The sequence below is a fragment of the Mixophyes fleayi genome, chromosome 9 (genome assembly GCF_038048845.1).
Source record: "Mixophyes fleayi isolate aMixFle1 chromosome 9, aMixFle1.hap1, whole genome shotgun sequence".
Classification (NCBI taxonomy): domain Eukaryota; kingdom Metazoa; phylum Chordata; class Amphibia; order Anura; family Limnodynastidae; genus Mixophyes; species Mixophyes fleayi.
The window spans coordinates 55418601-55432442 of record NC_134410.1 but is presented as its reverse complement, the minus strand read 5'-3'; the positions used below and the strand labels follow the sequence as shown (position 1 = coordinate 55432442).

Here is a 13842-nt window from a genome sequence, read left to right as displayed (position 1 = left end):
ATTATATTCATGACCTATTATATCAAATTTCACATTTTCCTTAGCTCTAAATTGCATTTCACTGACTTTACTGCTGCAAACCTGCACTGGACATACTAGATGACTAATTTTATTATACTAATAAAATTTGTGTATTTGAACCAGTTGCAGAAGAACATTATTTTTTTCCAATTTCTTAATGGTGAAACCCAACACCCTGCTGAAATCATTATTCTCTAGCAAAAGACCTCATTAAAATATATCTTGATGATCTTTCCTGCTTAGCGTTTGTTAAGTTGAAGTCATTGCCTACTGATGTTTCACATGCTAGGATTTTGTTGGATCCTGTGTTAAATTCACTGTGGTTTTCCAATAAAAGTTAATGCTCTATACAAAGTCTCCATTACAAAATTCATTAACAAACCAATTACAATATTGACTAAACTAATGTATGGGGAAATGAAGGTACATATTTGAATATAAAATTGATGATATTGTCTCTGTGTGTAATTATGTTGACGAGAATGTATATCTTTGTTTCAAAAGAGAGTGGATCAAATTTACTTAACCAGCAACTATAGTAGAGGCAGTAGAGATGTCTATAAATACATTAATAAAACACCAACAAATATTGGATAAAAATACACGTCTTATTAATTACATGTAGAAGGTAACGTTCGAAATAAGCTCTTTAACTCTCCTAGCACTTTCTAAAATAGACATGGTATATATGTATAAAAATAACACAATTAAATAAAAGACCACACTTTAAGGTGAAAAAAAAGTCCTTCATTCTTGAATGTTGTCAATTTTTAATATTAATCGTGTAGGGGAACTCTTGCAATAACCTGTAAAAAAAAGCTAAACCTTAAAAACAAGGTGCCTTTTAAAAAATAGCTTGTAATAAAATTTACAGACATGCATGTCCCTATAACTTGACTTTTTGATTTTTATATTAACAGTGTTTTTGCTATGCAGCTTTGTGAAATCTCTTATTGTCTATGCTCACAATTTTCACTAAAACGTGGCAAAAATAGGTTAATTGATGTGCCCTTCAATAGATTTACTGACAAAAAATCTAATATGTGTAGAAAAATGATCAATTTTATCTACAATTTATTCTGCTCTGATTAGATTCTCAAATGTTTACATAGGTTTTTATTGTTATTAGTAGCTTTAACTGTAAAGGTAACAGGTTCCTTAAAAGTGCCCCAGCCCACACCTCTGCTTTTGTCTGTTTCCTGGGCTTGTTAGGTGGGCTTTAGTGTTACAGGTGAGCATCATAAACATCAATATTATTCTGTGTTATGGGCAGCAGGTATGCCTCTAATACTGCACATGATTGGGCCATTCATTGAGGTGGCATATTAGTTATATAACTTAATCTTGGTAAGCTTGAGTTATGGTACTGAAATGGGTGCCATAAGGGGAGAGCTTTCCTTCTTCTGCCACTAGTATCTGGAAAAAGATAATTAATGACTAATTGGCTGTCACTATTAAATGAGAATTTTAAATCCAAAAGTAGACATCCCAATCTGTATATTATACTGTAGTCTTAAGTGCATTGTGGTCTCTGTAAATTTGTATAATATGCTCCCTTTTATGGTGATAGCTGTCCAAAAGATATGTTGTATAATTTTACATAAGAGGAGCAGAATTAAAATTGCACTTGTTTCACACTTCCATGTTTAATCATTTAAAATGTTGGAATGCAAGCCTTTGATGAGTCTATAACTCCATTACTATATAGCTGTTTAGTAAATTACCTTTTTTCTCTGCTTTATCGGAAACCTTTCCTCCAAGAGGGGAATAAGTGGTATCTGTAGACTCTGCTCCTCTGTTTCCTTTACTGACTCCATTCTCATAAAGCTGGCTCTCAACCGGCTGAAGTTGCCAAGTTAAACCAAACAAGTGAACTGCTATAAGAAAGAAAACAAATTAATCCCAAGAGCAAAAACAAAATAAATGGGCAGATAAAATAAGAGATTCTTGTTATATAAAACCACCTTCTTTATCCCATAACTATTACTTATTATCTGCCTTGCTTCATAGAATTGAACATTTCTTTAACCAAGACATCATCCTATAGAGGCAGTGGGAGACTGATCCTTCTACATGATTTTAAGAAGCTTTTTTCCTCTTTAAACTTATTTCAGAAACAACGAGATAATCATTGATACATCTGGTGAAATAGTGTTTTATTTAAAAATAAATATACATTGTTGCACCAATAGGTTTATTTGGCATCCTACGATCGTGCCACAGTGTGCTACTTAAATAACAAAACTGATTAATTGTTACTGAAAATGAGAATCCACTTAAGATGATGAATGAGAGAAAACTCACTGATATCTTTACAGAAAAAAAAATATGGATATAAAGAGGCATTTTGGTGTACCGCGTTTAATGAGCTCACAAGGGTCTAACTGCTGATCTTCTCTTCATAAAGGAACTATCCCAAAAATATAATAATCTATGTGTAGAAAAGAGTTACATGGATAACGTCATATCTGTACTTTTCTTGAGGGGAAATCACCACATTTGGTGTTCTATGCAGTAATGGGCCGTTCAAATCTTACTTTGGATGTGGTGACTATTTACAGATATTTACAGTAACTTCAGGATCAGACTGCCAATTCAAATTATTGTATAAAGGGAACCAGTGGATAAGTCTTGGCCTTTAGCCTCCCTAGAGGCCTTCAAACTCCTTAAGGGTGCCTTCGCTTATGCCCCTATCCTCAAACAACCGGATACCACTGCTGCGTTCTTTTTGGAGATTGATGCTTCAAACGTAGGTTTAGGAGCAGTCCTCTCTCAGAAGTCTCTTCGAGGACAGTTTCATCCTTGTGCCTTTTACTGTACGAAGTTTCTCCCTGTGGAGAGGAACTATGCCTCTCCACAGGCAGTTGCTGGACATCAAGGCGGTGCTTATCGAGTGGTGGTATCTTCTGGAAGGCGCTCGACACCCAGTCACCATTTTTACCAACCATAAGAACCTTCTGTATCTCCAATCAGCACAATGCCTGAACCCCAGACAAGCACGATGGTCACTCTTCTTTTCCCGCTTTGATCTCAGTTTAACCTTCAAGCCAGGGAATTAATATAAGTGAGCTACCGCGCTCTCGTGCATTTCTTTCAGAAACTCTTGTGGAGGACGGTCCTTCTCATCCTATCCTGGACCCTAAATGTCTCGTATCCTCTACTGTACTCAAGTCCCCTGTTTCTCCACCTGGGAAGACTTTAGTTTCATCTGGTCTCCGCAAGAGACTCCTGAAACATCTCCATTCTACTAGTTTCTCCGGTCACTCTGGGATCCGTAAGACCACCGAACTGGTGTCCAGAAGTTACTGGTGGCCAAGCCTCCTTTCCGATGTTAGGGACTTTGTTTCCTCCTGTGGCGTCTGCGCCCAACACAAGTACTCGCACCAGCCTCCCTCCGGTCAGTTACTTTCTTTACCCATTCCACAGGAACCTTGGAACCATATCAGTATGGACTTTATTTCTGATCTTCCACCCAGCAAGAAATGTAGCACCATTTGGGACGTGGTGAATCGGTATTCCAAAATGGCCCATTTCATCCCTCTCCCTGGTCTTAAATCCTATCCGGTGTTGGTATCTCACTTTGTTAAGGAAATATTCCGTCTGCATGGCTGTCCAGCTGAAATAGTCTCGGACCAGGGCGTCCAATTTGTGTCTTAGTTCTGGAGATCTCTCTGCAAATTGTTGGGAATTAAGCTGAGTCTGTCCTCCTCTTACCATCCTCAATCCAACGGGCTGACCGAACGGTTGAACCAAGACTTAGAGACTTACCTCAGGATGTTCTCTTCTGCCAATCAAGAAAACTGGGTGGACCTCCTACCCTGGGCCGAATTCGCCCACAATAATGCTTTTCATGAATCTATCACTACTTCTCCCTTTTTTGCGGTCTATGGACATCATCCTTCTCTTCTAAAATTTTCATCCTTCCCATCCACCCAGGTCCCTGCTGCCGATACGTTACACCAGAATTTTCTCTTCATCTGAACTCAAGTAAGATCCTGTCTAAAAAAAATCCTCCACTTGTTACAAACTATCTGCGGATAACAAACGACAAGTACTTCCTATTTTTACAGTCGGAGATAGGGTATGGCTTTCCACCAAAAATATACGGCTCAAGGTCCCTTGTATGAAATTGGCTCCGCGGTTCATTGGCCCTTACAGTAATTATTAGGTCATTAATCCTGTGTGCTTCAAATTGCGGTTACCTGCCTCCCTTCATATTTCTAATTCCTTCCATGTCTCCCTGTTGAAACCTCTAAGGATTAATCGTTTCTCATCTGTGTCATCTCCCACCATTCCAAAAGATCATCAGGAGGAGGAGTTTGAACTCAAACAAATCCTGGACTCCAAGTATTACAAAGATGGCCTGAAGTATCTGGTGGATTGGAAGGGCTACGGCCCCGAGGAGCACACCTGGGTACGTGCCTCCGACATTCACGCACCTTGATTGCTGGAAAGATTTCATAAGAAGTTCCCTATGAAGCACAGCAGAAGGCGTGCAGTGCCCAAATTTAAAGGGGGAGTACTTTCACACGCCGGGCGATCGGGCTGCATACCTGATCCCCGGCACTCTTACCTGTCTCCGCAGTCCTTCCACTCTGTCCTGGCCACCACCATTTTCATCCTAGTCATTTTCTCCGCTCCTCTCCTATTGGTTGATGATTTTGGCTCCAAAGTTTAAAAGGCACCTTTCCTGGATGTTTGGTGCCTGTTCTTTTAGTAACCTCCTTGGTGCTAATTATGGCTCCCCTGTACTTGTTGACCACAGAGTTGACACTCAACCTCTGTACTTCACCTCCGTTCCAGTGGTAACCTGCTGAGTTTAGGACTGACACTTCCTAGTGTTCCTGCCACCATCCCAGTGGTAACCTGTCGTCCGCAGAGCTGACACTCAACTTCTGTACTTCACCTCCGTTCCAGTAGTAACCTGATGACTTCAGAACAGACACTCCCTAGTGTTCCTGCCACCATCCCAGCGGTAACCTGTTGTCCGCAGAGTTGACACTCTTTTCTTTCTTTCACTGCTATTCCAGCAGCATCTGCTTTCTATGCTTTCTTGGTGGCCAGTGGCAAGCGGGGAATGGCAGGTGGGGGTGAGTCTCTAAGGCTTTGTGTCCCATCCCCCCCACCTTGCATACCTGCTTACCGCTGCCTCTGGCCATGGCACCCGTGTGAGAGCATTGTGGCACCCCAAGGAGCGGTGGCGCACAGTTTGGGAACCACTGCTTTAGTTTGCAAGCAGATCATTTAGAATGTAAGTAGATCATTGTTCATTTTTGTGAATGCAGTGTCAGTGGCACGTAGTGGGTGGAAACCAGTTGCAGAGTGTGGAAAAAGAATTGAAAGGAGAAAAAGTGAGAGGTGGCTAAACACAAGTCCCTCCAGTAGTTTGTAGGTAAAGAGAGGAGAGAAATACAGTGTTAATTGTAGAGAGTCTAGGGCAACAGATGGCTTTTAAGAATGTATGATACAAATGTGTGTTTAAAGGAGGACAAAAATGTGCTAATGGAGAGAGAGTCATGTTGAAGAGGTGATCTAGAGCTGAGCATGCAGCAGGGGAGAAAAAGCTGCTATGTTGGGAGGGAATAGGGTCAAGGGGGTAGGTTGTAGGGCGAAATAATGAGATGAGTGCAGAGACTTTGCCTTCAGTTACTAGAGAGAATGAACGAAGGGTGGGTTAGAGAGTGTAGAAGAAGGTGTATGGGGTGTGCAGGACATGGCATGAAGAAATATCTTGTTGCATGGTGTGAATTTTGTCTTTGACATAAGTAACAAACCGATGAGCAATGAGGTAGGAAGGGGAGGGGGTTCAGGTGGGCAGAGAAGTGAGTTATGGTGGTAAAAAGGCGTTGGGGGTTAGAAGACTGGGTTGGTATTAGAAGTGAAGTATGTTTGCTTGGCAACTGAAGACGCAATGTTGTAAGATGAAAGGCTGAATTTATTGTGGAGTTATTTGGCATAAGAGCAAGACTTTCTCAAGTGTGCTCAGCAGTGTGTGGGAGCACTTTTGCAGGTAGCCAGATATTTTTGGTGTGCCATGATAGAGGTTTGGATCCTCAGAGACTACATATGGTGGCTGAAGCTACTTTGTCTAGGGCTGAAGTGAGTATTCTGGTCTAAAAAGAGGCAGTTTGATCAGGGCAGGACAGGGTAGTCATAGGAGAGATCAGTTTTAGTGAAAATGAGAAGTGAATGAAGCTGAGAGTATTTAATTGTCACTGCGGGCATGTGGATTTGGGTGCATGGGGGGAATTAGGGAAGTTGACATTGAAGGAAAGTAGAAATAGGGCAGAAATGTAAGAAGACAAGGTCAATAGAGTGTCCAGTGTCCATCACAGTGGGTGGAGGATGAAGTCCACTGGAAGATAGCAAAGGAGGAAGAATTGAAAGAAGTTTTATGGCTGCAGAGACAGTAGGTTGTCAATGTAAATGTTAAAATTACCCAGTATGAGAGTAGGCAGGTCAAAGAATAGGAAATAAGTGATCCAGACCACAAAGTTGCCAACTAAATGTGAAACTGTCTCTTTGGAGCGATAAATAACAGCAAACTGAAACTGGGGGGGAGAGAATAGACAGATTCCACAGGGTTCCACAGGTATGACTATGAAGTTATTCTGGGCATGTGACTGAGGGAGATTTAGGAAACAGCTGTTAGGGATGGAGGTACGCCAGTTTTCTGTAATGGCAAAGAGGTTGAGTTATTTTGAAATTAACAGATTATGGATAGATGTTAGGTTGTTAAAAACAGATAGTAACATTTGTAAAAGCCCTAGTCCAGTGTTTACTGCTTAACAGAAGCCCCAACTGACTGCTGTACTCTTGGAAGTTAGTTGCCTTTGATGGTGACAGGAGACCAAAGCAATATCTAATAGGCACTACTTTTCTACACTGAGCTATTTATTTGACAGTGTATTCCTATAGAATCTGGACCCTGTGCTTTTCACAAGTTAGATAGCCTTAATAGAGTTAGCTGATATATATTTGTGGGGGTCATGCTAGAGAACAATACAATACAATACAATAAATTACTACACACACACAATGAGTATAACATTGCCCAACAGAATTACATTTAGAAATGGGAATGGAGCATTATAATAAGGTTGGATCAGGCTTCTGATTACTTCTGATTACATGTTCATTAATACACACATTCCATGATTTTGGCAGTATACCTCAAATTATCTGTAGTGTGCAAGAAATTATTGTGTGACATGCAGTTAACGGACAATAAATCAGAATCATGTATAATATTTTAATAGTAATCAAGATGTAAACCAAACAGGATTGAATGAGAGGCAAATGGTAATTAATCTCACTAAAGATAGAACACCCCAAGAAGAAAGAGATCAATAAATTAAATAAAGTACCTAAATCAACTGTTGTGAATGTTGTAAAATAGTTTCAAGAATTAAAAATCAAATTGGTAGAGGCCAAAGTTTTCCAAGAGGCAAATCAGCAGCGTAGTAAGAAATATAGTGAAGAAATGGTTTTCACTTTTTGCCACCATTTTTGGTCCCGAAGGTCAGGGGTAAAAATATGTGCTGCTGATGATGACAACATCAACACATAGCTTAACTGTCAAAAAAGGAATTAAATAAATAAACAAAGGGGGGAATGACCCCTGACTAAATGGATAACCAGCTCTAGCACTTTAGCCTGGGGATGGTTTTGCTTTTGCAGAGGTGGGGTCTGACGTCATAATATACACCAGGATTAATGAGGTGCCAATACACACTCAGCCAATCAGAGCAGCTAACTCATTGTGACAGAATCAAAGATTCCCTTTACATTTAGGAGTATAATAAAAATATAAATGTGGAGTTTAATAAATATTTTCTGTTATTTCTTTTATATATTAATGAGGATGTTCATTCCCTCTGATGAAGTTACGTTCTGTAATGAAACGCGTTAGGGGCATAGAGTCAACTATTTAGTTGGTCTCCTATTACATTTGATACCGTATTGTGCTATTTTTATTCATTTTCTACATGCTTCAAGTGCCGGCTATATTCCACTCATCATACTTAGGAGTTGACATCACCGGATCAATCTGGAAGTAAATAATTGACTCCGTTGGAATCCTACGGTCTCTTCATACCCCTCTCTCCGCTTGGAGCTTTCTTCCACCACAGTCAGTGGTGGGTCAGGCGGCTACGCATGCAGCTGTGAACCGCGGATTACACAAGGACCATCATCTGATGCAGTGCGTGAAGTTATTCGTGAGAGTATTCCGCTAAAGCCTAAAAGGTTACACTATTATTCACCCACGATTCCAGTCTGCATCATGAAGGAGTGGGACTCCAATCTATAACCATCGGACACACAGTGATCTTAAGGAGATGATTCTCTAATGGTATAAATTAACGGGTGTGTAGAACGATGCATCTAATTTCCAATCAGAGACAGTGAGTACTATAATATATCTTACTTATTTATGTGTCTTTCTCCATCTATGGGGTATGAAGTGGAATACACTTTTCATGGTGAACTAATACTATAAAACCAACTGGAAGCGGAGGCTTCAGATTATTTTTACTCCATACGGAGCTATACATATGGCTATATAGATATTATTATCCATCGGAAGAAGTTTATTATTATTATATGTGGACTAATAACTACGGCAATAATCAGCCTTTTTTGCTGGGAGGAATTTGCAGAGCAATGCTCAATTCTTATATTTTTTGACCACAATATCGGCTACAAGGTATACAGCTGTTATACATATTGCTAATAGTAGCGGTGTGGTTCCAACAATATAGACTCATGAGCACTATTTTACATGGTTTTTTACAGTCATGAATTGTCATATCATTCTATGTCACAGTGCACTGTGACGTAGATTCTGTATATCTTTCCTCCTATTACCATCATTTAAGCATCAATAGGTAATATTTGTATGATTTTATTGTGATATTAAATACTATTTTATACATTTGACCACTCGTGATCTGCTATTTATGCTCTACTAGCCCATACTGGGAGATAGTTAGATTTGAACGCTGCATTCGTTTTTTGTTGTTAATTCTGTTTGTTGGTGGGCGCAGCCACTTGGTTTATGCAGCAGCTTGTCTTCTGTCCAATATAACATTGGGAGAACATTATTAACCAGTTGTCTCCCCTCTATTCCATTCATCTTTACTTGTACTATATTGGCGCCATATCAGGGGTATTTTCTGTTGTTTGTTATATATTAATGAGGAACTACATGTTCCAGTATGATTTGGACGGCACTTGTAATTCCACCAGCTCTGGCCACATCAATACTATGGATTGCAAGTTGCATGCATCTAAATACATGTGCAACTCAAAATCCACATGAAATAATGCAACTGTTTACATGTATGTATGTTCAGGTCACATTTCTACATGCAACCATAAATTTGGCCCTTTAGAAATTAAACAAGTCATAATAGCTGCTGAAAATGTAAGTTAATTCATCAAGCAGGATTTATACTTTAGACTGATGTGTTAGCTGGGTATTGCTTTGCCCCTTGCATTTTCTGTTATAAATGTCTCTTTTTCTACTTTGCTTTTCATTCTATTAATTAGATTACAAACCTAAGTAACTTTAATTAGTAGCTATCTCTACCAGCCTCCTTTCACACAAATATACATGGTAAAAAGACAAATGGTGTCAAATTTGGCAAATTGCTGCATAGAGATTTGCAAAAAGTATTGCAAATAAGAGAAATAGCCTTGTTAAAAGTCTGAGAACATAATTTTCTATAACATTTTAACAGGCTTATTTTTAGATGCCCCAATTTTTGGCAGATACATTAGTGCAAAAAAATACAGTACAGAATAGGATGTGAAGTAGAATTCTCCTTATTATAGAGCTTATGAAAGGGTGTAATTAACTATGCTCTGACAGTGTTTGAAAGTGGAACAACTTCTTGTTGGGTCATATTTTAATATTTTCAGCCACGCAGTTTTTTATTTTTAATATTTGAAATGAATTCATTAAAATGACAGAAGTTTCTAAGGAAAGCACACAACTAATGAACTGACAATCTCACAACTATGAGCCTGAGCCGGTGGTAGTCATTACAGCGATTAACGTAACCCTGACAACACTTACCCTGACATGGTAATCGCAAAGCTCTGATTCCTGACATACTGGTAATCTCAACTGTTTGAAAAACTGAGCTCCAACAATTGCAAGGTCAGTTTTTCAAACAAGTGATATTAGCAGTATGTCGGGAATCAGACCTTCACGATTACCATGTCAAGGTAAGTGTTGTCGGGGTTTCGTTACTCGCAGTTTAGTACCCAACCCGTATGAGCATCATTTAGAGTTGACTGTGGATATGCATCATTTGCTTTTGAACAACGAAGCATCTGCAAATTTGTGTTTACACATCTGTATTTTGAGCTGCACACATATGTACAACCTTAAGTTTATCGCAAAGATGCATCAATCATCATCAACAACTACAAAGCTTGCACCTGGTTTGTGTAGGGGCAGAATTTGCATCTTGAGAGAGGCATCTCAAACAGGTTTGCCTGACTTGCACACCCTTCCTGTAATGAACTTGCTCGATAATGCCCATGATATGCCTCTCCAAGCTTAAGGGGCTGCAGGTGCAAGATTAATTTTTTTGGCCAAGAACACTTGAAAGCCAAGAGGTGTCATGGCCAAAGCATGCAGCATGTTTTGTTATCAGTGGTTCATATGTTTATACTAATCACATGTTGCCTTATTTGAGGCAAAATGCTTTGAAGCATAGTGGTACAATCATTGTCAACTACAATGACTGGCTTAAAATAAATGTTAAGACTGTGACCTGGCACTAACTGTATAAGGAAAAGCAGAAGTAATTCCATGTAAGGCTATATTTAGCATTAGGAACAGAATGGCTGTTGAACTTTTTATTTCATCTGCAAGAAAAAAGTATTTAATGAATGAGAAAAGGTAACTGATGTTTGGTAGATATTAAGTTAATTGGCTGTGAAGGGCTATCTCAGTAGCATGAATCATCTGTAGAGGGAGTGAATGGTGCTGGGACTTTCCGCAATAGCCTGCTCTGTATCCGGAATGCCAAGACTACAAATGGTTCTGTGAGAAAGGAATACTGGATGGGACAGGGCTCAAGATGCCAAGGGTTGTTTGTCTACATGCTTCAATTATGTAAATCTATCACTTTCTTCATTGGGTTGAGACGGGGTGATATTTAGGTTTAAGCCATGTGGTTAAGTGCTATTTGAAGGTGAACACATGTCCTTTCACCTTTGACATCTCGTAATAGAAAAAAAATAAAATGATCACGTAGAGTTGTATTTTTAAATCATGATGGAATTCTAGTGCTATAAGTAGTTAGTTGAGTGCCTAGCAGGAGGTTTGTCTATGTACACTTCTTTGCCTTTGATCTGAATTGGAGCTATAAGCATTTAATAGAAGTGCTTTGCACTGTGTGATTATTGTGCTCTATATACACAAGAACATTTGGAATATTATGCGTGCTGATGGAGTGCTGTCTACAATTATCCTTAATTTTATCCACACAGGAAGCCCTACTGATTAAGATACAGAGCAGGAGAAAATTAGCAGTTAATTGCAAGGTAATGTTGTGAACGGATAAAAAGTAAGTAATAGGCACATAATACAGTGAAACTGTAAATTCTTTTCTGTTTAAGTCCACAGCAAATATTCACATATAAATGTTTTTCACTATGGGTAAATGTACTGTATTTCCATTATATATATATAAATATATATATATATATATATATAGAAAAAATGGAGGAGGAGGCGCACAATAGTGTAGTACAGTATTGTAATGGAGCCAAACAGGAATCCAGAAGAGGAACCTAATCACCAAGGTAGAGTGAGCCAAAAATTTCCACCATAGAGACACCCACAATTATTATTGTGGATGAAAATATAGCATATATGGTGAGGAATCACACAAAGCCACGTATCACTCAGATTGAACAGTGTGCTAAATAGAGACACACAGGTCACACTAGTGCAGGTATATGCTTACCAGAAGACAAAACTTTGAGGCTTATCTGTAAAGATGTCCTGTAGACTGTGATGGTAGATCACTCTCCAGCCACAACGGATCAACCAATTGATTGCCTCAATAAATAGACAGATGAACACAGGTGTAGTATCCAAAAAGGTTCACATTTATTAAAAAGTAGTAACTTTCACATCCAGAAGCAAATGACAAGCCTATCTGATCAGCGAACATTGCGACATTATGGTGTTTTTCCATGAGACTGTGTAGTTTTCCTATGTTATATCATATTATGCTGTGCAATTAATATTATGGTTCTTTATTCTGTATATTTGTGTTATTTAGGCCGCCTCCTATTTGTCCTATTTTACAATAATTTTTTTTTATTATTATTATTTTATTGCTGTTTTATTTATATAGTAGTATGTTCTGTGATTGATGGATTGTCAATTTTTTATAATGGGATTCAGTGCGCTATGATATGTCTCAGACATGCGCAGTTTGATCGTTAAGGTGCAGATTTTGTATATGTGTTTAGACTTATACGGACCTCTGGATCTGTCTTCCTTGAGCATATCCGATTCGGTCGCCATTTGACGGGTTCTAAGCATGCGCGGATGCCCCTCTTCCGGTCCGTAGTGCGCACGCGCAAAATGGCGCGACGCACTATTTATAGAGATGCTGATTTTGACAGTTTATATCTGTCTTTTCTCCTGATGAAGTCTGTTTACAGACGAAACGCGTTGAGATTTTGCTGTCTATTACCATCGCTGATCAGATAGGCTTGTCATCTGCTTCTGGATGTGTAAGTTACTACTTTTTAATAAATGTGAACCTTTTTGGATACTACACCTGTGTTCCTCTGTCTATTTGTCTATTTATTGAGGCAATCAATTGGTTGATCCGTTGTGGCTGGAGAGTGATCTACCATCACAGTCTACAGGACATCTTTACAGATAAGCCTCAAAGTTTTGTCTTTTGGTACGCATATACCTGCACTAGTGTGACCTGTGTGTCTCTATTTAGCACACTGTTTAATCTGAGTGATTTGTGGCTTTGTGTGATTCCTCACCATATATGTTATATTTTCATCCACACTAATAATTGTGGGTGTCTCTATGGTGGAAATTTCTGGCTCACTCTACCTTGGTGATTAGGTTCCTCTTCTGGATTCCTGTTTGGCTCCATTACAATACTGTACTACACTATTGTGCGCCTACTCCTCCATTTTTTCTAGATTTCTTCCTGTCACACTGCTTGGCCTAGAGGATTGGCAGCCGCCCGCACAGGGGAAGTGTGATATAAGAAGGAACCAGTTCAAGATTATATTATTGGACTAACTATTTTATTTCTGAACTACCTATCATTTCTGTACTGGTATTGTGTCATAGCGCCATCTGTGTCTTTTCTGTTTGTGTATATATATATATATATATATTTATATATATATATATATACATACACACACCCATGTGTGTGACACATGCCTCGTTTTCAGAATTTATGGAGCAGTCCCACACTAATTACTTTATCGTATTTTAATTTCTGGAAGGTAATAATATTCCCTCCCTGAGTGTGGCATGCTCATTATTAGGTAAGGGGCTGGACTGTCTAGCCACCTTACCTGAATAGTAGAAGTCCCTTCTCTAGGGCATCCTTTCTTTACATCCCTCTGCAATATATTTTCTTATTCTGTAATGTTGGTTGTTGATGTCTCTACATGTTAAGTATGTTTGGATGTTAAACAAATCACAAACAAAACAACTAAAAAATATAATTGTAAAAAAAATTGTTTTCAAAATGCGTCTCTGATGTATGATATATAGTATCCTATTTAAAGATATTTTTTCATAGAACT

The 13842-nt window shown here is 38.8% G+C and overlaps 1 protein-coding gene across 2 annotated transcripts in view; it reads right to left on the bottom strand.

Annotated features, from left to right (window-relative positions):
* The window catches only part of TENM1 (teneurin transmembrane protein 1), a 476767-nt gene that overhangs the window by 197079 nt on the left and 265846 nt on the right, over positions 1–13842 (bottom strand). For both annotated transcript variants that reach the window (XM_075184364.1, XM_075184365.1), the window contains one exon: positions 1746–1898. In XM_075184364.1, the coding sequence (XP_075040465.1) occupies positions 1746–1898 (153 nt within the window). The remainder of the gene's footprint in view (positions 1–1745; positions 1899–13842) is intronic.